The following is a 25,183-nucleotide window of genomic DNA, read 5'->3' as shown; positions in this document are numbered from 1 at the left end:
AGCAAAATTATTACCACCTTCACTCCAACAATATATAAAAAAAAAAAAAAGTTGAGTTATCTGTCAGTGACTGGGCACAGACAAACATGTAGTTCAAGTATTTTGGAAATTAAAGAATAAAATTATAATGTCACAAAGGGAAATTTTAATGAACAAGAAAAGTGAGTTTTCTGAAGAGAACTGTGGATGAAAAAAGACAAAATTAGATTTCAAAAAGATCTTTATAGAAGATTGATGTAAAGGAAGAGAAAGTTAATGCCACAGAAGAGCTTTTAAAATAGCTGTGCTGGGGAAGAGGAGCATCAAAGAAGGGAGAGAACAGCTGTTCAAGAAAGGTGGAGACAATAACACTTGACAACAGAGAGGAGGCAGAACTGCTCATATTTTTTGTTTCTATTTTTCTTGCCAAGGAGAGTGACTTTTGCATTGAAAAGAATAGAACAAAAATGGCTAGTATAAGATTGGTCCTTAAGTAAGGGGATTAATTTTTAACAAGCAACTATTGATAAATTTAGATGACTTGGCCAATCGAATTGTGTCCCTGAGTACTGGGGAGAAAGGTTGCTAAGTAGCACTGTCAGTGATTTTTGAAAACTTGAGAATAATAGAAGTACCTTAAAATGCAAATGGGCAAATGTTCAAGTTTTCAAAAGGAGGAGGAAGAGGTAAGATAACAAATTCTAATATTTTGGAAAGGATGGAGACATAAAGGCTAAATGGTAAATGGTAGTGCAAATGGATAATCTGAAACTAGTTGAATGACTGGACTTAGGTCATTAATAGCTTTGTATTATATTGGGAAGTGTTTATAATGGCATGCCCCAAGGATATATATTTGACCCCTCTCTATTTTAACATGTTTTAAGTAATTCCAATAAAGATAGTAACAGCATCCTTACCCAATTTGCAGGTGACACAAAACCAGAACAGATGGCTTAATATTTTGGATGAAAGTCAGGATCCAAAAAGATCTTTCCAGGCTAGAGTATTGGACTTTATTTAAGAAGATAAAATTTAGTAGGAATCAACATAAGCTCTTAGACTTGGTTTCAAGAAATTAATTGAAAAGTTATAAGAGGGGGGAAGCATGGTTAGATACCAGTTTATCTGAACAAGACCTCAGGATTTTAATTTAACTGAATATTAGTGAACAGTTGACTTGGCAGTCAGAAAAGCTGATGTGATCTTGGGCTGCATTAGGAGAGACATAGTCTCTCCCTGCTCTGTCCTGATCAGATCACATCTGGAATATTGAATTCAGTTTTGTGGACCATAATGTAAGTATATTGGTAAGCTAGAAATTATCCAGTGGAGGGCAGCCAGAATAGTGAAGGATCTTTAGTCCATGTCACATGAAGATTATTTGAAGAAATTAGGGTTGGTTAGCCTAGAGAAGAAATAATTGGTGAGGACATGATATTTATCTTCAGATATTTGAAAGTCTATCATTTTAAAGCAGGATTAATCTTATTCTGTTTGGCTTTGGGAGAGCACCAGGAGTCATGAGCTGAAGTTGCAAAGGGACAGATTTAGTTTATCAGGAAAAAATTATTAAAAAAAAAAATCAATATTCTGAGTTGTTCAAAAGTGGAATGGGTTGCTAAAAGACTAGGTAGTTTCCCACTCACTGGAGGTTTTTGAATAAAGGCAGGAGGACTATTTGTTAGGTGCATTGTAGCTGGGAAAAAAAATTTTTTTTAAATAACTTTTTATTGACAGAACTCATGCCAGCGTAATTTTTTACATTATCCCTTGCCCTCACTTCTGTTCCGATTTTTCCCCTCCTTCCCTCCCCCTCTCCCCCAGATGGCAAGCAGTCTTATACAGGTTAAATAGGTTACAGTACATCTTAGATACAGTATATGTGTGCAGACCAAACAGTTCTCTTGTTGCTCAGGGAGAATTGGATTCAGAAGGTATAAATAACCTGGGAAAATTTTTTTTTCCTAAGTATAGGTAGGATTGTTATAATGTGCCCTGGAAACTGATGAGATCCTTGGATAGACTCATGTAAATGAGGCTACATATCTTATTTGATCCTAGAATGAGCCAGTTAGTTTCATTCTTTGTTAGTAGCCTACATTCCTACACTATTGGGTTCTAGGTTCAAAGTGGATACAGATCAGTGTCACCTATGGTGTATAAATAACTCTATGATATGTTTGAATATGTAGACAAAATATTGTTTAAATAGAAGTTACTTTTACTTTATAAAGTACCTAAGAGATGCAGTGTTTTGTTGCTTCACAACAAAATGACTACCTTAGTTTGAATAGTTATTTAGAAGTTATGATAGAAATAATTTGCAAGTTCTGTTTCTGTTCATTTTTGTAATGCAGTATGACTTTTCCCCAGTTTTTGCTGTTCAAGACCCTCTTTATATAAGAGAAAAGATCCTCTTGATTTGAAAAGCACCAGGAACATTTTTTAGGCACTTGCACTGTACCAAGTACTTACTTGTATGTTTGTACAATGTATGATTATATTTGTTTTTCACTAATGAATGATTTTCTGATCTAACTAGTAGGCTCTTGGTTTGGGATTGGTAATCATTTGTTCCTTTTTTTTTTTTTTTTTTTTTTCCCCTTTTTTAAAACAATGACTAACAGATGACTTTCTTCCCCTTCTCTCCTCCATAGGTGGATCTCTATGTTTGCATGTTTTGTGGTCGAGGAAACAATGAAGACAAGCTGCTCTTGTGTGATGGATGTGATGATAGCTACCATACATTTTGCTTGATTCCTCCTCTACCTGATGTTCCCAAAGGAGACTGGAGGTGTCCTAAGTGTGTTGCTGAGGTACAAGCATAGTTTTCAACACTTTAAAAAAAAATGCATCTTAACCAGAAAATCGCACAGAACGCTTATCAGCTCATGAAATCCTCTTTTCTAGAGAAAATTAGAATTCATATTTTGGTAGATTATATTTGCTTTGTAAAAGTTTTTTTTTTTTTGTGACTTTGAGTGTTGGATATATAAACCCACAAATTACTATAGATAAGTGAACAGAATCTAAGAATAAGCAGAACATAAGAATTATTGAAGACTGGAAGGCTTTCATTTTCATTTTAAATTAAAAACTAAAGTATTTAAATAAAACAAATAGGGTGGGACAGGGGCATGCAGTGCATAGGATCTGGACACTCAAAATATATACTTCTACCCAAAGCATCACTGGACACTGTCTTGTTTTGATTGTATCTTACTTTGAATTTGATGAGCTATTTTAATTGGAGGGATTAAGAAGTAATTAACTATGGATTTCCTTGTAAGTGTGGATATTTGGATATTCTTCTGAAGAAAAAGGACCAATAAACTCTTTTAAGAGCTGGATACGGTGTGCCTAGAAGTACTGGATTTAGAGGTGCACGTCTAGCTGGTATAGTTTATATTTCGTGGATTAGGTAATTGGAAATGTATTTTGTTCTAAATCTGTATCTATGCTTATATATGATGGTTGTGACAATGGATAAAATAATATGAAGAAACTGTTATTCCTAGCCAGATAACTTAATCCCTTTTATCCTTTTTTTTAAATACACATCTGTCTTTTTCATGGTGAAATCCCGTGAAATGTTAAGACTTGAGAGGCTGCTATGGGCTTGGTTCCAGTCCATTAGCACCGCAATGTTTGTCCTGGTGCCAGAGCTTATTGCCAGCCCTGAGACTTAAAAACTGTCTTATTATACTTTTCCTTTTATATCAGGTGGAGTGTATAAGCCTATAACATTGCAAGTGAGGTTTTTAGATCATTTTTGAGATGTAAAATTAGATAGCATATATATTTCTCAAGAAAATGATTAGAACTGTTTTACTCTCAGAAATTGGCAGTATCTGTCACAGTTCTTATCAAGTATACTTCCAAGGAATGTGATACTCAGTTTTGTGTTTTTTCTTTATTACTCCAGGAATGTAACAAACCTCGAGAGGCCTTTGGGTTTGAGCAAGCAGTTCGAGAGTACACCCTCCAGAGCTTTGGAGAGATGGCAGATAATTTTAAATCAGATTACTTCAATATGCCAGTTCATGTGAGTCTGTGTCTAAGGGTTGGTTATGGGGAGGTAGAAGGATTTACAAGTTTCAAACCTTTTGGTTTCTTTTTCTTTATTTCTTGCTCCTGCCTTCTTTCTTGCCCCTCCTTTTTTTCTTTAAAAAATAAAGGTAGGCAGAACACACAGTATGAAAGATGTAATAGAATGTGGGACTTGAAATCAGCCTGGAATTTAATGCTTTCACTGGCTCTCTGATTTGAGAGTGCCTAGTATGGTGAATTGGAAAGAAAGCACTAGATTTGGAGTTGAGAGACCAAGTTTAAAGTCTTAGTTCTAACACTTACTCTGCTGTGTGATTGTGGGTAAGTAAATCCTTTGAGTTTTTAACTTCCTCATCTGTAAAATGGGCTTAATGATACATGTACTATCTGTAGCACAGAATTATTGAGGAAAGTATTTTGTAAACATTTAAGTTATATATATTAAAATGTGAGTTATTTCCCTGTTAAGAAGTAAGTGTTGATGACCTAATTTCCTCGTAGGGAATAATTGACAACTAAGAAGCACGAAGTACATAACATTTGCTTATTTTTGTTTACCTATTTGTAATAATAGGATTTGTTTTTTTCCAAAAAGCCTTTTCATCAGCTTTCATGGTGCTCTATCAGGATATTTTTGCTTATTCTATTGAAATTCTACTCTGATTTTCACATCTTTCCTTTTCCCTTTGATGTTCTGTTTCATCTTCTTCCTTTTCAGTTTTGAAACAGCTTTCTGTAGAAAAAGGTTAATTATACTTACAGATGGTTTTCTGAGGAACCCAACTTCTCTATTTTAAATCTCTAGTGAAAAAAAATCTGGGATCTAGTCTGTCTGGACCTGGGAGCTTTAGAGGTTTGTCATTTTATAATAGTTGCCCTGCATGCCATGTCATGGCCATTTTTACTCATTAGCCATTCTGTTTTTATTCAGATGGTACCGACAGAACTGGTAGAGAAGGAATTCTGGAGACTGGTGAGCACCATTGAAGAAGATGTCATTGTGGAGTATGGAGCTGATATCTCTTCAAAGGATTTTGGAAGTGGGTTTCCTGTAAAGGATGGTCGGAGAAAGATGATGCCAGAAGAGGAGGTGCAAACTTCTGTGTACCTACATCTAGGCTGAGCTTTGTAGAGCAGTTGTCTGCTCTACAAACCCTTCTTTTATTGTTTTGGATCAGAGTAATTTTGACTTAATATATATATGTTCGGGTAAACATGTAAAACAAAGAACATATTTTCACTTATAGTTGTGCAAAGAACACTTTGACTTGAAGCTTATATGATGATAAAAACCACTTTAATTTCTTTGAAAAACAGTGAGTTTGATAAAAAGTGAATAAAATATTTCATTCAGTTAAAATTTTTTGAGTAATCTCATTTTGAACTTAAAGTGGTTTTTAAAATCAAATTCATTATTTTTGAACTTAAAATTTGGTAAACTTACGGATTGAGTCTCAGTTTACCTCTGTTTAACACTTAGGTCATTCATAAGAGAGATCATCATCACATACACATACACCCATCCTGTCCCTTCTACTTTCCCACAAATTTCTGTATGATCATGATGAAGTCTACTTTCTGAGTCTCCAGGGAAAATTGTTGTAAGTTTGTGTGAGGAAAAAAAAGGAAATTGTTTATTTCTTTGCCTTTTATTTTAGTCTCTTTCTTTTCCCTTACCTCTATAATTATCTAATAAGTCTAAGTGGCAAACTACATCTACTGTAGCCGCATTTTAGAAAGTACAAGGTTTCTTAAAAATCGCTAACTTTTGTTTTGACATCTTTCTCAGCCCATTGCATCAAGCCTTGTGACAAAGGCCAAAAAAATAAGAGAGGAAAAAAGGAATTCAGCAAATCTGACACCTACTGAGATAGACAGTATATATATATATATATATATAATGGTCTGTAATTCCCACTTCTGAAAGGAAGGCAGAGAGGTGCATTTTCTTATCTGTTCTCTCAGGCCAAGCTTGATCATTATAATTGTATAGTTTTCAATTTAATTTTATTGGTGTTCTTTCCATTTACATTTTATACATTGTTTTCTTGGATCTGCTTTTGTAGTTTGTGTCAGTTCAGATGTCTTCCCATGCTTCTCTAACTTCCTATTTTTATAGCACAATAATGTTCTATTATATTTGTGTATCAACAGTTTTGTTTTGCCATTCCAATCTCATTATTTTGTAATTCTTTGGTACCACAAAAAGTGCTGTTTTGAATATTTTGTTATATATGGGACATTTCTGTCTTTGACTTCTAGAATTTCTAGGTCAAAGACATTTTAGGAGCTGTTTTTTTTTTTTTTTTTTTAAACATAATTCTAAATTGCTTTCCTGAATGGTTAGATCACTTTTCCTTACTCTTTAAATTTCTTCAGACCTGTCTGATCCATTCATTTTCTTTATAATCCTATCCAGTTCTACGCAATTCTTTGTTATCCTAGCTAGTTAGTTTGTTCGTTTTTGTTTTTTTTGTTCTCTTACACTTTCACTGGTTCTAGGTAGACTTTACTTGTTCTAGTCTAATTCTGTAATGGAGGTCGTCAGGAGAACTCTGTGATGTTTTTGTGAATGGAAGGGTCCAAATCAAGAGAAATATTTTGCTTTTTAGTAAGATGGACATTTGAGTTTAGTAAGATGGAGATTGAGTTCACCAAATGAGGAAGAAACTGATTCCAAAAATAAGGAAAAAGAGTATTAGTTTTCTAAGGAATAGTTTTGAGAGAAAGAGAAAAGGGGGAGACAGAGTGCGCATGTATGTTTGTGTGTGTGTGTGTGTGTGTATTTTTGCTAGACTGATGAGCCTTTTTTTAAAATTAAATTTTATTTTTTTCAATTAACAAAAAATGATTTTTCTTTCCCTCTAGCCTATACCCCTACCATTTAAAAAAAGAAAAGAAAACCCTTGTAACAAATATGCATAGTCAAGCAAAGCAAATTCCCACATTGGCCATGTCCAAAAAAACATATGTCTCCTTCTGCACCTTGACTCCATCACATCTCTGTCAGGAGGTGGGTAGTATGCTTTATCATCGGTTCTCTGGAATCATGGTTGGTCATTTCATTGATCAGAATTCTTAAATCTTTCAGAGTTGTTTGTTTTCACAATATTGTTATTGTATAAATTGTTCTCCTGATTCTTCCCTGCATCAGTTCATACAAGTCTTCCTAGGTTTCACTGAAACCATCCTTTTCATCATTTCTTATGGCACAATAGTATTCCATTACATTCATATGCCATAATTTGTTCAGCCATTCCCCAATTGATGGGTACTCATCTTAGTTTCCAGATCTTTGCCACCACAAAAATAGAGTTGCTGTAAATGTTTTGTGCATATGGATCTTTTTTCTCTTTCATTGATTTCTTTGGAGTCTAGGTTTAATTGTGATATTCCTGGATAAGAGGGTATGTGCAATTTAGAAACTTTGGGTGGACTATTTCATAGCTCTGTTAACAGTGCATTAATGTGCCTGTCTTTCATCAGCTTCTTAGACAGTGTCATTTTCTTTTTTGGGTGAACTCTGGAACTTCAGAGTTTGCTTTAATTTTTATTTCTCTGATTATTAATGATTTGGAGTGTTTTTTATATGGGTACTTGTAACTTGGATTTCTTCTTTTGAAAACTGCTTATTCATATTCTTTGATCATTTATCAATTGGGAAATGGCTTAATTTGAATCAATTTAAGGAATGGTTTTAATAGGATAATTGGAGTGCTAAAAAGCACATATGCTTTTTAAGGTTTTAAAAAAGAGGATATTGTTTATTCTTATGTATGTGACTATTTATGAAGAAATGTCAGATTATTAATGTTCTGATTTGCTTAAGGAAAGAAGAAATCTGTTAACTATCGTTCTTTTCTTTCCTCTGAATTTTTTCTCTGCTATTATTATTATTTTTTTGTTCTTGGGCATATATCATTTACATTTTTCCTTCTTAGTTTTATGTAAAAAAACCAAGCCAAAGTAGATTAAGTAATGGTTTTGGAGTCAGATTCTAAGTATCAAGTCCTACCTCAAACAGTACTTATTAGCTGTGTGGCCTTGCAGAAGTTATTTAACTTGTAAGACCATAAATCTTAAGCACAGAGGGAAGTTATCACCATAGGCATTCTGTGTACCAATAAAATTTCATGTCCAAACCTCCTTCCTCCACCTCTTGGTGGGGACAAGCTTCTATTTAGTATATAAATGTTCTTTAGTTCTGAAGAAATGGAAAATAGAAGATTATGAATAATACTAATATTAGTACCAAAATAGTACCCCTGACTGGTAACCCTGCCATATAGTTAATTTTTACAAAAAATATTCCCCATTTTCTTTGTAGCTATAGTCTCTTTTTACTTTTTAACTCCTTTCTTCTCAAAATGAGGAAATTCAACAATACTCTGGCCATTTTTTCTATTAGACCTTTATATAAGGATGATCAGTTAGCCATAGCCAAATGTTAGGCAAATGATTTTTTTCTGTCTGTCCTGTCTTGGCCCTCCATAATCCCTTTCCAAGCATCAGCATAGTCAGAGAACTCTTAGGGCATGGCTGCAGTCCTTTATAGTTATTATCGAGTATGGACCACAAAGTAATTGGATTTTGGAGTTAGAAAGGACTTCCTGATATTGCAAGGTACTTTAGAGGCAATCTTGTTTGATCAATATCTGAAAAAAGATCTCTTCTGAAAGAGAGATCTCTTCTGCTACAAAGTATTCAGTCAGCCTTTGTGTGAAGACCTCTTCTAGATGTGGGGAGTATGGGTAGGACCCAGTACATTTCAAGACAACCCATTTTGCCTTTGGCTAACTAGAGTTATAGGAAATTTGCCAATCCTAAATTTGCCTTCTTTGCATTTTTTAAACCCATGTTTCCTGATTTTTTCCTCTTTGGTCAAACATTAACTCAGAAAAGTCCAGCATGACTTTTCCTTAATGAAGCCTGGCTTTTGTGTTGAGCATTTATTTTTCTAGATGGTTATTAAGCATCTCTTTAATGAGCTTTTCTAGAACTTTCTCAGTAAGTGAAGTCAAGGTTGTTGACCTGGAGTTGGTAAGACTGTTTTTTTTTCCCTTTATAAAAAGATCAGGAGAACATTTTCTTCTTTCCAGTCCCATATCTTCTGTTCTCTTTCGTCTTTTGCATCGTCTTACTGATGATTGATTGCAGAGAGGTCATATTTGCCAAAATCTCTGAGGATCTTTGTCACCTGAGATTGGCAACTATCAATTTAGAGTAACAGGGTTCTCTTGTGTACTTCTTGGGACATCAGGCTTCTTTGTAGCACTTTAATTCTTTTGTTCCTCATGCAAAGACTCTCTTTTGCAAAGAAAAGATGAGCAAAATAAGAAAGCAGCCAGGCACTCTATTGTGGTCACTGTGGCTCCCCCTACCCGTACAACAAGTTTTCTCTTATCCTTCCTGTGCCCCAGTAAAGCTGAAACCCTTCTGTTGTGTTGAATGTTTTCTGCCTGTATCAACTTACTCCCAGTGGCACTCCTGAGACTATTACAGATGGGCCATGCTATTATATTCATCAATTTACCTTTTCTTTCTTTGTATCTGTCTTCCATATCTACTTTTTAAAAATCTAAAAAGTTGGTTTGAATGTTCTCTGTAAAGTCACTTTGATCTCTTCAGATAGCTCCCCTTTTTCACCTCACTGAAATAATTTCCTGTTTTGTATTTAGAATTTTATTTTTGAGACTTTTCCATTCCTCCTGGATTGACTAATATAGAATTTTCATCTGTGGGATCCTGCCTATCTTTATTCTGAGCTTTTTGAAATCTGCTTACTCAAAATAAAGAGTACATGTTATTCTCAACTCTTTCTTTCTGTCTCTGTCTCTCTGTCTGTTTCTTTGTCTCTGCCTTTCTCTCTGCCCACAAACCCTAGGAATCTTGGGTCATTTTCTTCAATATTTGCATCATTTTCACCCCAGCAAATGAAAATCAGATCTAGTATAGAATTTCTCCTTTTGGGTTCTTTTATTTTAAGACAATGCAAGAGGTTGATAGCTTACTCTGATTTGGGGGGAGTGGAGAAAGAGGAGCAGAAGGAGAGAGAGAGAGAGAATTAGGGGAGAGAATGAAAGTATGTAGATGCATGACCTGGGCAAAAGACCTCTCTTCCTTCCATCAAGTAGCTGATAATCTGGAGAGCGGAGACAACATTCAAACCAAGGCTACAATGGATCTGCTGAATTTGGCCCAAGTTAAACTAAATTCTAGTCTATGATTGATTATTTCCTCCATTTCCCTAATTTTCTCACATGAATATACTTTCTTAATGTATACCACTTTCTCACTCTGCCTTTTCTTCTACTGTATTTTTTGAATAAGGTATACCTGTGTAGAGCCAGAATCTATCCAAGTCATAAGTTTCATTCTGCTAAGCTCAGTAATCTTTATGAGGTCATCAGGTTAAATATTTCTTGCTAATGCAACATCTGGTTCCTCTTGCTTGTTGCTTAAACATTGGGCATCTCTGTAGATACATTTGAGGCCATGGACTTCAATAGTTCCTTTCTTGTATTTTCTTTTCCTAGGAACTTTTGGGTGTCTAATTTAACATTCTTCATTCATTGTAGCTAGTCTGTAGGGGTTTTTAGTCTGATTCATAGGCACAGGCAATTTTTTCCCTTCTCAGTTTTTTTTTTTTTTTTTTTAACTTAAAGCCTTTTAATTTAGATTTGTAGGATATTCAGTAGAATTGTTCTTTCCAGCCCTTATTAGGGATACTCTATCCCTGGCTAAGTGTCTCTCATCTCTATATTTTACTTGTTCCAGAAATCCAAGACACTTATTTATTTAGCCAACTCTTCATTTCCCAGATAAATTTTCTCTTCTTCATTGCAGTGCCTAAATAGTAAGGAAAATATTGCAACCTGAGCCCAAGATATAATAATTTTTGGCAATATTTTTTAGCCTAGAGTACAGTGCTTAGTATATAGAGTAGGTGCTTAATAAATATTGGTTGTTTGATTGTTTCCTTATGACCAAATAGTTTATGTCTGTAGGAGTTACCAGTTGTGAATCATTGTCTCCTATTTCGTTAAGTCTTAGAAGGTTCTCTGTTAGGTCTTGATTACTTCTTGCAGGAAGAAAAGTATCTTTCTCTTAATATTGACAAAGAGCTATCTCAGGAGCCTCAGGTGGGGATCAGTAACCCTTTTCCTCTGACCGCATCTGACAGTTCTGCCGCTACTCAGCCCATTCAGTTCCCTTAGCTTCCTCTTTTTCAGTAAGAACCTCACATCCTTCATGTTGCTTCAGAAATAACCTCATTCTTTTTCTTCTCTTTCTTTTTTGTGGAATAATTTTACATTCTGCAGCTTCTGATAATTCCCTTCCTCCCTGAGGATTCCTGCTGAGGCTCTGCTTTCATTTTCATTAGAGTAGTTGTACCTAAAACCTGAATGGAAAAAAGGTTTTCCTTGAGTACAGGTGCCTTTTTATCTTGAAGGAAGATCAGCTGCTTTTGGAACAGACAGTTATTTGGCCATGGCAAAAATACAAATATCCCTCACTCTGCAAGTCACCGCATAATTTTTCTTGTTCTTGGTACTAATTGAGATTTAAAACAAACCAAACTTCTTGTGAGTGTTAATACCTTGTAAAGATCTTGGAAGTTATACCCAGTTTCTTCTATTCATTTCAGCAGCTCCATTGCCACACCATAGTTTATTACCAGCTCACTCTTTTTCTTTTTTCTTTTTGGTTAAGGCAGTTGGGGTTAAGTGACTTGCCTAGGGTCACATAGCTAGGAAGTGATAAGTGTCTGAGACCAGATTTGAACTTAGGTCCTCCTACTTCAGGGCTGGTATTCTATCCACTGTGCCATGTAGCTCCCCCTACCAGCTCACTCTTAACTAGTCCAGGTCTACTGATTTGTTTTGCCCACTACTTTGCTCCACAGCCCTTTTTTTCCCCCCAACTAATCTTTTTTTTCTTCCCTTGGGGCCTTCTTGAATCTTTCTTTCTTTTCAGGTCCTCACAGCTCAGTCTTTTTTTATGTTTTCTCCATTAACTTTTTCTCTGAGTAGAAAGTATGTTCTGGTCTTAAAAATCATTCTCCCTTCAAATTTTCTTCAATTCGTCCTTACTCAAATTTAATTTCTACCTTCACAAGGCCATTCTCCTTCAAATTATCTACACAATTTCTTTCTCCATCTTTAGTTCAAGTCCGCTTCTCTCTTCTTTTGTTTCTTCTCCCACAAAAGCTAGAATGTACTCTGTTCTCCTTTTTCTGCTTAGCCTTATTCCATAAAGATCTTTTTAGTTTCTTTGTATTCATCATCAATTATTGATCTTAATTGTATGGTAGTATTACATTATATCAACATACGGCAATGTAGGTTATCCTATTTTGGGGTATTTTATTTTTGTTTGGCCTTAAATTATTGTTGCAGTTGACTTGAAAGAGATTTTTTTTTTTTTTTTTGGTATTATTTTCACTTTTTTAAGACTTTTTTAATTTTAAATTAAATTTTTATTTCTAGGTATTTTTTAAAGGTATTTTAAAGGTAAAATCCCAGCATTGAAATTATTGGGTCATATGGTATGGTTACTTTTATGCTTTATATTTGCACATTGCCAGTTATTCTCTAGAAGAATTCTTTAAAATTTTTATTTCCACAGTCAACAAATGGGTTTTTGTTTCTTTTTAAATGTAAATGTCTTATTGAAAGTTTTTTTAAAATGTTGCCATGTGACATCCTGATGAAATTCCATTGGTTTTTGAGATCACTACTTTTCTAGATGTTCATCAAGTAGCCATTTAGTAACCTCGTCTATGTTTTGCCAGAATTTGAAGTCAAGTTCACTGGCCTATAGTTTGTAGATTCCGTTTTCTTTCCTTTAGAAGTGTGGAGATTTTCCTTGTGGTATAGTTGTCCTATCCTCCATGATAATTCAGAGTTAATGCCATGTCCATAGATTTAGATGTGGTTCTTTTGACTTAGGTGATTTGAACTTTTCTAAGTATGCTGTAATTATTATCTTATTGGGCAGCTGGATGGTGGAGTGTACCAAATACCAGGCCAGAAGTCAAATTTGGCCTTAGACACTTGAAACTGTGTGACCCTGGGCAATTTACTTAACTCTGCCTCAGTTCCTCACCTGTAAAATGAGCTGTAGAAGGAAATGACAATTATTATATCTTGGCCAAGAAAATCCCAAATGGGTTACAAAAAGTTGGACATAATGGAAATGAATGAATAGTAACGAATCAGTATTCTACTTATTTTAAAATTAAGCTACCTATTAGCTATATTTTTGCCTGTCATTTTTGACTCAGAGTGTTCTCCTTGGCTGAGAACAGGGAAAAAATGAATGGTAGCAGCCCTGCTTTGTGTCTTCTTTGATTCAGGACGATTGTTCTGTCTGTGACTGGCATTGTGCCTTTCCCCCTACCATCTAGCTAAAATTATTTGAGGATTAATTTCTTAACCAGACATTATATAGTAGAAACGTTGATATTGAAGACCTGTTTTTAATATTAGCTGTCTTGAGACTAAAATCAAACATGAATTTCTCCTCTTAAACTCAGTGTCATTTTGAAAGTCCAAAATCCAAAGCAGTTCTTGACCTGCTTATCAGCTAGATATTTTACAATTTGTCATGTTATTCAATCCTGAATTAAAAAAAAAAAGAAAAAAAAAGGATGTGAAAATCATCTAGATGATAGGTTTAGGGACCAATTAGTTTTTAAAGCTTTTGGACATTACTGTAGTCACCCTGTTTCTTTTTTCTTTCTTTTTTTTTTTTTAATAGCTTTTTATTTACAAGATATATGCATGGATAATTTTTCAGCATTGACAATTGCAAAACCTTTTGTTCCAATTTTTCCCCTCCTTCCCACCACCCCGTCCCCCAGATGGCAGGTTGACCAATACATGTTAAATATGTTAAAGTATATATTAAATACAATAGATATATATACATGTCCATATAGTTATTTTACTATACAAAAAGAATCGGACTTTGAAATAATGTACAATTAACCTTAATCACCCTGTTTCTAATCTTTGCTTTCTGTGATCTATGCTATATATTGCTTGTCTGAAAACATTGCTTGCAGATAGTCCTTTTCCTCACAAACCCTGAATAGTATCCTATTGCATTATATTGATCAAAAAGTCTAAATTAATTTTGTTATTTCAAACCTGCAACAGTATGGCTTAAAACCGTTTTTTTCAGCCTCAATTTTTTACAGTTCCTTCAGATCAATCCATTATTCCAGCCAAATTTCTCTACTCAAGTGTCTCTGGAATCCTGCTTAAACATTCCTCCTTCAGTGATTTTGCTTGTGCTATTTTTTTCTTGCCTGAAAGGCCTCCCTATCCTTCAAATCTAGTCCCAACTTTGTCTCTTACAAATCTTGTTTCTGTGATCACCAGAACCCACAGTGATTACTCCTGATGTGGATTACTACTGTTTGGCCCTTTTTTTTTTTTTAGCACTGAACTATCTTACCTTTTCTTTTTTGATTATTTTCATATATGTGGGTCTTGTCTCCAGTTAGATTATAAGCTTCTTGAGAGGAGAGACTTATAGCTTAAAATTCATCAGATTCCCTAAAATATCCATCATAGTGTTAACTTATACACATAACATTGGGATCATCAAAAAATATTACTTGCTAAGTTGATTTTTAAGGGTGGGGAGGGGGGAACAAAGAATTTAAAAGCCTCGCATTTGTGCTTCAAGCTTAACCAAAGATGACAGAGAATTGAGATGAGGTTCAAACAGATTGTGTTTTGGACACTTGGTGATTGGGGGAGAGTGAGATTCCATATAATGGAATCCAGCCATAGAAGGAAGGCATGATGCCTCATAATACAGTCTTAGTGATCTCACTCATCTCTAAGCCATGTCTCACACTTTTTATTTTGACAGGAGTATGCCCTTTCTGGCTGGAACCTGAATAACATGCCTGTGCTGGAACAGTCTGTCCTTGCACACATCAATGTGGATATTTCTGGTATGAAGGTGCCCTGGCTCTATGTGGGCATGTGCTTCTCTTCATTTTGCTGGCATATTGAGGATCACTGGAGTTACTCCATCAATTATCTGCACTGGTACGAGTATCCTTTAATGACCCTTGTACTTTATCAGTACAGATTGCTTCTGAATGTGTATACTTAATAGAAGTCATTCTGGGGTAAGGGGCAGATTAATTTATTAAGTGATTTATTGAGTAGATCTATCTAAAAATATTTTCTACCCAAAATGAAAATTTGATTTTGAAAGAAATTGGAAATATCATTGAAGGCTACTTCCTGCTAAGCTCCTTTCCTTTTATTGTAAGCAACAACATTCCAGGTCCCTTTCATTTCCAACCTATGTAAGAAGTACAGGCAAAAGTTTTTGGACCAAATGGTAACGTGGCCAATAGGTTCTGGTTGAATCTTATATGTCTTTTTAGCTCATTCTGGCTTAATATATATTACTGAATAACTTACCTGAATGGTTAGCCTCTTTTTTTTTTTAATTGAAGTTTTTAATTTTCAAAACATATGCAAGGATAATTTTTCAACATTGACCTTTGCAAACCTTGTGTTCTAATAATGGTTAGCCTTTAGCCATGTGGGTAAATTAAATCCAAATAAGTGGGTTAATCCATGAAAGACGACATTTTGCCTTCAGAAAACTTGAGTATGTAGTGATGTAGTGATGTCCATTTTGATTGGGATTGGCTTTGTGATTTTATCTTCAGGCAGCACTTGTTCTATCCTGTTTAAGAGCTAATTTTTTCCTAGGGGGGAGCCAAAGACATGGTATGGTGTCCCATCTCATGCTGCAGAACAACTGGAAGAAGTTATGAGAGAGCTGGCCCCTGAATTGTTTGAGTCCCAACCTGATCTCCTACATCAGTTAGTCACTATTATGAACCCCAATGTACTAATGGAGCATGGTGTACCTGTGAGTCTTTTTGTGTTTTTTTTTTAGTATTTGAAGTTATTTCACATTTTGATATGAGTCAAAATAGGCTATTCTGTGGGTTAGTTAAAAGGGGTATTTTGAAAAACAAATCATACTGTACTTCACAAATCCTATTTTAAATGGAATATTCTGAAGAATAACCCTTTTGTTTTCATTAGAATATTTCACATTCTATGTTAATTCAGCCTTGTAATTTATTTTACTTTTGTTTGTTCAAAAGCCATTTTTAAATAAAATCCAAGTGTTTTAAATGGCAATGGCTAATCCTTATGCTTGTGAAAATTGAATTTCATATGGGGATTTGTAATCATTTAACCAGGTGACGTAATAAAATAAATATATTACATCCAAACACTTTTATTCAATATTTTAATGTTAAGATGTTTTCTAAAACTTACATAAGTATCTTATAAAGCACTATTTTAACAAATTGGTTAGACACAGATGCCAACTTCACTTGACTAAGAAACAAAATGGCCAGGTTAAGAAACTTTAATGGTTCTGCTTGTCTCTTGACTAAGGATTTTATTCTGGGAACTTTTGAAGGGCAAATTTAAATATTTTTAAACAAAGCTGACCCAATGACAAAATAACTGGTCTTGGGATGACCACATATCAAAGATTGGGGTCTGGTTAACTCTCCAAAAGTGGCCATATGTCTCAGAAAAAACTTTTTATTTTCCCATTGTACTCCATAGAATGAATGGAGGGAAAATTCCCTCAAGTGTCAACTTAGCCATTATACTGTTTTGAAGATATAGGAAACATTTGGTACATTGAGAATCTATTATTTTGGAATCCTTTAACTGATTTTGTTATTTAGTAATTTTGGTGTTACTAGGAAGAGTTTTTCCCCATGAAGGAAAAGCTCCTAGATATTTCTAAAAACCCTAATTTTTTTTTTTAAATGCAACTGTAATAGGGTACTTGCTGTTTCTAGTTTGAAAAAAATATTTCTAAAATAGCTGTCTGATTAAAAAAAAAAATCTTTCTCCCCTATTCCATTCCCCTCCCCCTCCCTCCTTTTTTATATTTCTTTCTCTAATTTGCATTCAGGTATTCAGGACCAATCAGTGTGCAGGAGAGTTTGTGGTGACATTTCCTCGTGCCTATCACTCTGGATTTAACCAGGGCTACAATTTTGCTGAAGCTGTGAACTTCTGCACTGCTGACTGGGTTGGTTCTATTGCTAATAGCTGTTGTTTTATCTGCTAACAAGTCTGTGATATATATAGCTTAGTCACTATGTTTTTAGTTAGGCAGTGGATAGGGTTCATAAATTGGAATGGAGAGGTCAGTTTGAGTTTCTGTCACATTCTTCATTTGGTTTATTTACCGTTAATTGTTTTTAATTCATCCCTTATTTATTCTTGATTAATTTTATGATTTTAAAAAAGCAATCTCTGTCATACTACCTTGCTTTTAGAAGTGGTTTCTTTAAACTTCTTGTATTTGACCATTGTTGTCTCTAAGCTTTTGCAAATTTTTGGTATCAGGGAGATGACTAAATGTTCAGGTGTTAATTGGAGTATTAATTTAACAGTACTTATATTGGTCCAAAGGTAGACCACTTTTTGAATATAAGCCATATATTCAAATGAGCTCTGTCAAGAGAAAACATTTTCAGTATACATTGAAAAATACTTAAGACAAAATTATTGTGTAAATTATTAAAAAATTTAAAGTCAAAGTTCTATTCTGATGCTTCAGATATGTTGTGAAGGCAACTAGTTGAAAAGTTGCTGAAAAGTTACACTACTAGCATATAAATTCTCAAATGTTTTACCAAGTGGGAAAAACGTTACCACAGTAAAAGAACCACTGGCTTACACCAGTAGGTTGGTCATTTTATGATGAAAGTTTTAGTTATCAAACCATATTTTAAAAAAGGACCATTGCTATTTTCATCTGTCATTTTGTCGTTCCTACTAAAAATGGGATTATAGACTAAATTTAGGGTTTATACTACCCAGATTTTGGAAATGATGCTTTTAAGTGCAGAATGTTGCTTTTAATTGCAGAATAACAATGATGAAAGTGTCTTACAACAACAACAGCTAAATTTCTGACAATGTGATTTTTTAAAGAGGATCTGACTTTATTTTCTTCTTAGTAATGTAGAATCAAGTAATCCCTGTCCTCTTCCCTTATATATATATAAAAAGATACAAGTAATATCTTTTTCAGTTGAGAATGATTTTAAAGCCAAAGAGTAATAACAGCATTGAAATTTCTATGGGTACATAGGTAGTATGATGAAAATAACTTATGTATGTAATGTAAATGGTGCTACTAGTGAATACTAGGGACACTGCTATCTTCAGGGGATAATAGTTATAATTATGTTACATCAAGTGAACATGAGATTGCAGGTCTTAGGATATAGTCTTTCAGAAGATTCTTGCACAATATGATTGTGACAGCCACCACTTTTACAGTTTTACCTTTGTTTTACTTTGATTTTGGTTACTCCTTTAATCATGGCTATACATTTCTAGTGTAGCTTTATCATTAGCTGTCTTTGAATTTGATAACTCCCACATACTTGGTGGCAGTGAAATCACTGAAGTAGAGCAGAAAAGGCCTAATGAAGAAAGAACTCTAATTAGGACTTAACTTGAAACCTTAAACTTGTAAAGGAGATAGAACAGAACAAATTGCCTTTTGGTGTAGGCAAGTGTTGCTGCAGTCTGACAATTGAAATCCGAAAAGCTTTCTGAAAGGGACTATCATCCAAGTTTGTTGATCTCTAATGCTTGATTTTCTTAACTTTTTTTCATTAGTCGTTTTTCCCATTTTGTTCTTTCTAAAAAGTAATTATAAAGTGGCAGAAAATTCAAGTCCTGTTTTTTCCCCAGCTCAAGAGTTTAATATTATATTAATTTACATAATATAATGTTAATGAATTTAAACATAATTATATATATTAATATCATATACAATTAATAATTGATACAAACCATATATTAACTATTGATTCCAGTTTTTTTAGAACAATTGTGTGACCATAAATTAATTAAAATGATTTTCTTGGATGTTTTATAGACATTGTCTATAACTACTTCATTATTATGTCCCAGGTAGAGTATTTCTACTGGAGAAATTGATATCATTCTTTTCTTTTATAGAATGTTTTCACATAGATAATCTTTTTTTTTTTTTTATTATAATTGGATAAAGCAACATGCTAGTTTTTTTCTTGAGAACTGTTGGAATTTGGTAATTGTCCAAGGTTGGACAATCCCTGGTAAAATGTTAACTCTTATCTTAGGTTTAACTCCCAAATTTAGTGTTGTCTTACTGGGCAGTGCTACTTCCCATAAAGGATAAGTGTGGGAAAGTTTTGAAACCAGTGACTTAAGACTGTTAACTTGACTGTTTTTCATTCATTAATAGGAGACCCAAACAATAATTTTTATGTTTTTGTAATTTTCACAAAAAATATTCATTAAAAAAAGTTCCCATTAGCAGTTTTTCCTTGACTGAACTCAGTTGTATCTCTCTAAAATTCTGAACAATCTTAATTGTTTATAAACAACTGAATCCGGATTATACTATTAATTCTCATTAAAAAAAATCAAATTGAAAAAAGTTTCAAGATAGTAATTAATTTTTAAAATACCAAATGATAAACTCAGTGACCTAATATGATCTGCTGATTTTAGTTACTTCTTAAGACATACTGGGTTTATGCTTAGCTGTGTCTTCTAAATATTCTGCCTTTAGCTTGAACTTTGCTCTATTTTTAGATGATAATTAATTTGACATCAGGGGAATGGGTTTAACATATTGATTGACCTGCTGTCCTTTGATTACTTCAAAGTAGAAGACCATTCTAATCTTTCAATTTCCTAAAGATCCACTTACATATTTTTCTTTTGCATTCTAATTTCTAAACAAGATGAAAATAAAACTTCCTAAAATTTATTCAGATAAAATTTTGTCAACTGACCTGCCCACATGTTGGATTGACTTTTTTTTTTTTTTTAAAGATGTATGGCTTGGCTAGTATAATCTGCTAGAAAGGGAAGTTGCTGGTATGCTAAATTTATAATTCACCTCTAAGAATGCATCTGTATCTGTGTATTACATTGTTAGGAAAAAATATTTTCTGTCATAATTTTAGTGTTTCGGAATTAAATTAAGGTTAGGCGGTCTATTTGAAAGAAAACAATCCTTTGCAAAAAATTTTAAAAAATACTTTTGCAAAAAAGGCATTGTTAAATGTAAAAATTTTTGCTTGATTTTTTAAATAGTCCTTTTAAAATAGCATTTATCTTGGGGTCCTGAATATTACAGATTGATGTATACTTATCTTTTTAAAATATAGAATATGTACTTAGGATCTGTTGGGTGGCATTATACTGTCACCAGGTTGGACTTGGCATGAGGAGAGGCGTAAATTCAAATATCACCTAATACTGTGTGACTATTTAAATCATTTAAATTCTATTATCTTTAGTTTCCTCATGTTAAAATTGGGGATAATTATATGTTGAAACATTGCAGTTTACTAGAAGGAGAGCCAGCCCAATAACAATGAAGTTACATAGTTTTAAGTCTCAACTCTGATATAATACTGATTTGTAGACCTGGGCAAGTCACTCAACCTCTGAGTGCCCCAAGATACTCACTCTATGACTATAGGTGGAAGAATAAATGCTGGTTTGCAATGGCATAATACCATATTCAAAGAAATCTCAGGTCTAAGCCCAATAAATAATAATGTTTATAATACCTGCCTGCTTATAAAGCTCAAATGAAGTGCTATATGTAAAACTTTGAAAACTTTAAAGTGCTATATAAATGCCAGTTATTATTATTATTATTATTCTGCATTATAGAATGTAACGTAGACAAGTAATTCGATTTGGGTATCCTTTCATGGCTTCAGCTGCCTATTGGACGTCAGTGTGTGAATCATTATCGACGACTAAGGCGTCACTGTGTGTTCTCACATGAGGAACTTATCTTCAAGATGGCTGCAGATCCAGAGTGCCTTGATGTAGGGCTTGCTGCTATGGTCTGCAAAGAAATGACCCTTATGACTGAAGAGGAGACACGACTGAGGGAGTCTGTTGTACAAATGGTGAGTAAGCTCAGTATTACTTGTGTAAGAAATATGCTACAAGAAGAATCTGTACAGCTTAAGGTTTCAACATAGCTCATTTCAGAAGCTTAATTGATTCAGTATCTAATTAGTTGAGCTCATTGCAGCAGGTGTTTCAAACTTGTTTCATCAAATCTCCCATGCAACCCCCTTCACAGCTAATAAACTCATCTACTTTACTGAGAAAATAGAAGAGATTGTTGTAAACATCATGCTCTTCCCTTCCCCCTTTCTCTAAATCCAGAAACTCTTTGATATCTTTTCCCATTCTTTCTTTTACTCCAGTCTCAGATATTAGATAGCACTTCTTGGCAATACCAGTCACTTTATCTGTCGTACCATCCCCTTCTGTCTTGTAGATTGTCCTGACTCTCTCCCTGTTTCCTGATTTCTTTTCTACTGCTTATAAATATGCCCAAATCTGCCTTATTCTTAAAAAGCTCTTTGTAGATACTGTTGTTCTTTATCTTTTCTACTTTCAACAACTAAACTTCTAGGAAATATTTGTTGTATTTGCTTCTCAGCTTTGCTTACGATTTAAAAGTGGTTTTGTTGATATCTTTTTTTTTTTTTTTAATGTTACCCTCATTTCTGAATTTCTGAGTGGAATCATCAGGGTGACTTTCTATGAGATTCAGTGATTTTTTTTTTTTAAATGATTTCTCAACCCTTTGTAACCTAGCTTGTCACTCAGTTGAAATTATTTTCTTTAAAGTTGCCAATGCTCTGTTGCTAAATCTGATCTCCTTTTTTTTTAGCATTTATCTTTTCTGAACTATATGCATTTATTTTCTTAATGTTCCCCTTTACTCCATCAAAAAAAAAAAAAAAAAGAAAAATAAAACCTTGTTAACTAACATGCATTATTCAGCAAGACTAATTCACACATTGAACACATCCATAAATGTATGGCTCATTCTATTTCTTTAATCCATCAGTCCTTCACTTCTCTTGTTAAAATGAGTTTCGTCTTCATCATTAGTCCCCTAGAATCCTTTTGATAATTGTATCAATCTGAGTTCTTAAGTATTTCACAATTGTTTGTCTTTTCAATGTGGGTAGTATACAATTTTCTCTTGGTCATGCTTGTACTTCACTCTGCATCAGTTTATCTAGTGCTTCCCCTGTTTCTTTGAAGTCCCATTTGTCATTTCTTATGGCACAGTAGTATGCTATTTATTTTTTGTATGAATAACAAAAGCATTTATGAAGTACTTTCTGTCTACACAGTAAAAATAGAAAAGTAAAACATTTCCTACTCTTAAGGGGCTCACTTTCTAATTGGGGGAGATAATCACATGTTGAAGATTTCAGATGCAAGTCATATGGAAAACTTTTGCAGTCTTAAGGTAAAATGACAGATGTTAATGCCTCTTTTCTTTTTTTTTTTATTATTATTTTTTTATTTAATAGCCTTTTATTTACAGGATATATGCATGGGTAACTTTACAGCATTAACAATTGCCAAACCTCTTGTTCCAATTTTTTACCTCTTACCCCCCACCCCCCACCCCCTCCCCTAGATGGCAGGATGACCAGTAGATGTTAAATATATTAAAATATAAATTAGATACACAATAAGTATACATGACCAAAACGTTATTTTGCTGTACAAAAAGAATCAGACTCTGAAATATTGTACAATTAGCTTGTGAAGGAAATCAAAAATGCAGGTGTGCATAAATATAGGGATTGGGAATTAAATGTAATGGTTTTTAGTCATCTCCCAGAGTTCTTTTTCTGGGCATAGCTGGTTCAGTTCATTACTGCTCCATTGGAAATGATTTGGTTGATCTCGTTGCTGAGGATGGCCTGGTCCATCAGAACTGGTCATCATATAGTATTGTTGTTGAAGTATATAATGATCTCCTGATCCTGCTCATTTCACTCAGCATCAGTTCGTGTAAGTCTCTCCAGGCCTTTCTGAAATCATCCTGTTGGTCATTTCTTACAGAACAGTAATATTCCATAATATTCATATACCAGTTTATTCAGCCATTCTCCAACTGATGGACATCCATTCAGTTTCCAGTTTTTAGCCACTACAAAAAGAAATGCCTCTTTTCTAATGTGATTTAATAAAATTATATCAGTTTCTGATGTTGAACCATCTGACAGGGCCATGGACTTTGATGTTAGTTTGCTTTTTAGGGTTTTCAGCTCTTGTATCCTAATCTTTCACCATGTCTCACAAACAGCCACACTTCCTAACTTTGAAACCTTTTCTTTCAACTATGCTATTTTGTACTGACTGTTTTAGATGAAATTATTGGTGCCATTTTTGAGTCATCCATGTCTTTAACTTCATATACATAGTTTCTTTTATTGCTTAAAACTCTGAACCTAAAAAGCAAGCAAAACAAGCATTTCCATGTATGCTGTAAGTGTGAGAGGATTGCACATAAAATCTGAATCTATATTATACGGAACTTGCTTTTCTTTTAAAATATATAATAAATTATAACTCCTCTACTTTATTTTCTGTGATTCCTATTAGCCTTTTTTTTTTTTTTTTGGTTTACTTATCTCCATAGACTCCCTCCCTCGTTAATTTAAGCTGTCACTTTTTCTTTTGAAATGTTTTTCATGTTCACCCCTTTTCCCCATTCATTGTCACTGACCTAATTCTGTGCTTTATGCTTTTTAACTTGAAATTGCCATAAAAGTTTATTGTTAGATTCTATGACTTGAAGGTTTCTTCAATCTATGTTGTCCATATCAGAAAGCAGACAGCTTTCGGATGTTATAACTCTGCTCAAGTACTTTGTTTCCTATTTTCTAGCATATTAAGTCTAAAATTCTTGCTTGATTTTTTTTTTTTTTAATGCCTTGGTGTACCAGTCTCTATATTGTTACTTATTAACCCAGTCTCTCTGCTATTTCCTCATCTGCTCTGTCACCCACCCTCTTTCCCCCCATATTGTTCTCTTCATCTGGAATTCCCCCTTCATCTTCTTGTCCTACATTTGTGTCTTAAATCCATCTAAGGCCCACCTATAAAGTCTTCCCAATATATTCATTTCAGCTTTATTTTTTGTTCTTTGTACTTCTGTTTTCCTTGTGGTCTAAGCCGTAACGTTTAGCATTAATCTTGTTTGATAACTCACATCTTAGAGATTAAGACATTTACTTAAGTGACTTAGGTGATTAAATTACTATGTAAGCATAAGTTTTTTTATATTATTTGAAATATTTCTAAAATGCATTCTTACTGTGTGAGTCAGTGTCAGAATTCTTAAAAGAGATCTTCTGAAAAAAATTATGTATGTAGGCATATACTGAAAATAACAATGGTTTTCTCCCTCACTTGGCTTTTATAAAATGAGCTAGATTTGAGGGAAGAGCAAGGCCAATTTCTTTTGTATTTCCCTGCTCATTAAAACAGAGCATGTACTGGATTGAGAGCCAACCTTGAGGTTAGCAGTAATTAGTAAAAACAGTCATGTTTGTTAAGTGCCAGGTTCTGTGCTAAGCACTGGGTATACGAAGAAAGCAGAAAGTAATGCTGGCTCTGGCACTTGCAGAGCCAGAAAAATCCTGCCCTTGACAATACTTTCTCTATTAACCTTCTTTTATGACCCTTGACAAATCACTTAAACTCTTGGTGCCCTGGAGAAGTCTGAAAAGACTTTAAGTCACAAAACAGGTGCCAGCATGCATTGGAAGAGGGAGTTCCTTCATTGGGAATTCTCTGTGTCCATGAGATCATAGATTTCCCCTTCCCAATCATAATTTGATATGATAATTTTTTGATAATTTGATCCCCCATCATAAATTGATGAGGATCATAAAATCAATCATTATATTGTGGTGATAATGTTTTTTTCTTTGTTTTTGGTGTCCTTATGGCTACTTATAAGTAACTTAAATTTTTATGTAAATAAAATCCATACCCTTTGAGTGAAGCCCTAAGACTTCTATCTTCTATCTTCAGTTATTCAAAAAAAATTTTCCCTTATTTCTGAAATTTTATTGTTTAACTGAGGTTACTAGAAGATAGATGGAATGTTATTGTGTACTATGTTATATTGTTCAGTATTGTGTCAAACTACTCATCTTCTGAAATAAATTGTATGCTTTTATAAAGTACAGGGATTGTATGTTATA

At 33.9% G+C, this 25,183-nt stretch overlaps 1 protein-coding gene across 3 annotated transcripts in view; it reads left to right on the top strand.

Moving 5' to 3' along the window:
* KDM5A (lysine demethylase 5A) overlaps positions 1 to 25,183 on the top strand; it is a 103,305-nt gene that overhangs the window by 21,363 nt on the left and 56,759 nt on the right. For all 3 annotated transcript variants that reach the window (XM_031939491.1, XM_031939489.1, XM_031939490.1), the window contains 7 exons: positions 2,640 to 2,798; positions 3,908 to 4,027; positions 4,964 to 5,122; positions 14,920 to 15,101; positions 15,783 to 15,945; positions 17,023 to 17,142; positions 20,861 to 21,055. In XM_031939491.1, the coding sequence (XP_031795351.1) occupies positions 2,640 to 2,798; positions 3,908 to 4,027; positions 4,964 to 5,122; positions 14,920 to 15,101; positions 15,783 to 15,945; positions 17,023 to 17,142; positions 20,861 to 21,055 (1,098 nt within the window). The remainder of the gene's footprint in view (positions 1 to 2,639; positions 2,799 to 3,907; positions 4,028 to 4,963; positions 5,123 to 14,919; positions 15,102 to 15,782; positions 15,946 to 17,022; positions 17,143 to 20,860; positions 21,056 to 25,183) is intronic.

This window comes from Sarcophilus harrisii, chromosome 5 (genome assembly GCF_902635505.1).
Source record: "Sarcophilus harrisii chromosome 5, mSarHar1.11, whole genome shotgun sequence".
Classification (NCBI taxonomy): domain Eukaryota; kingdom Metazoa; phylum Chordata; class Mammalia; order Dasyuromorphia; family Dasyuridae; genus Sarcophilus; species Sarcophilus harrisii.
This window is presented reverse-complemented; position numbering and strand designations above follow the sequence as displayed.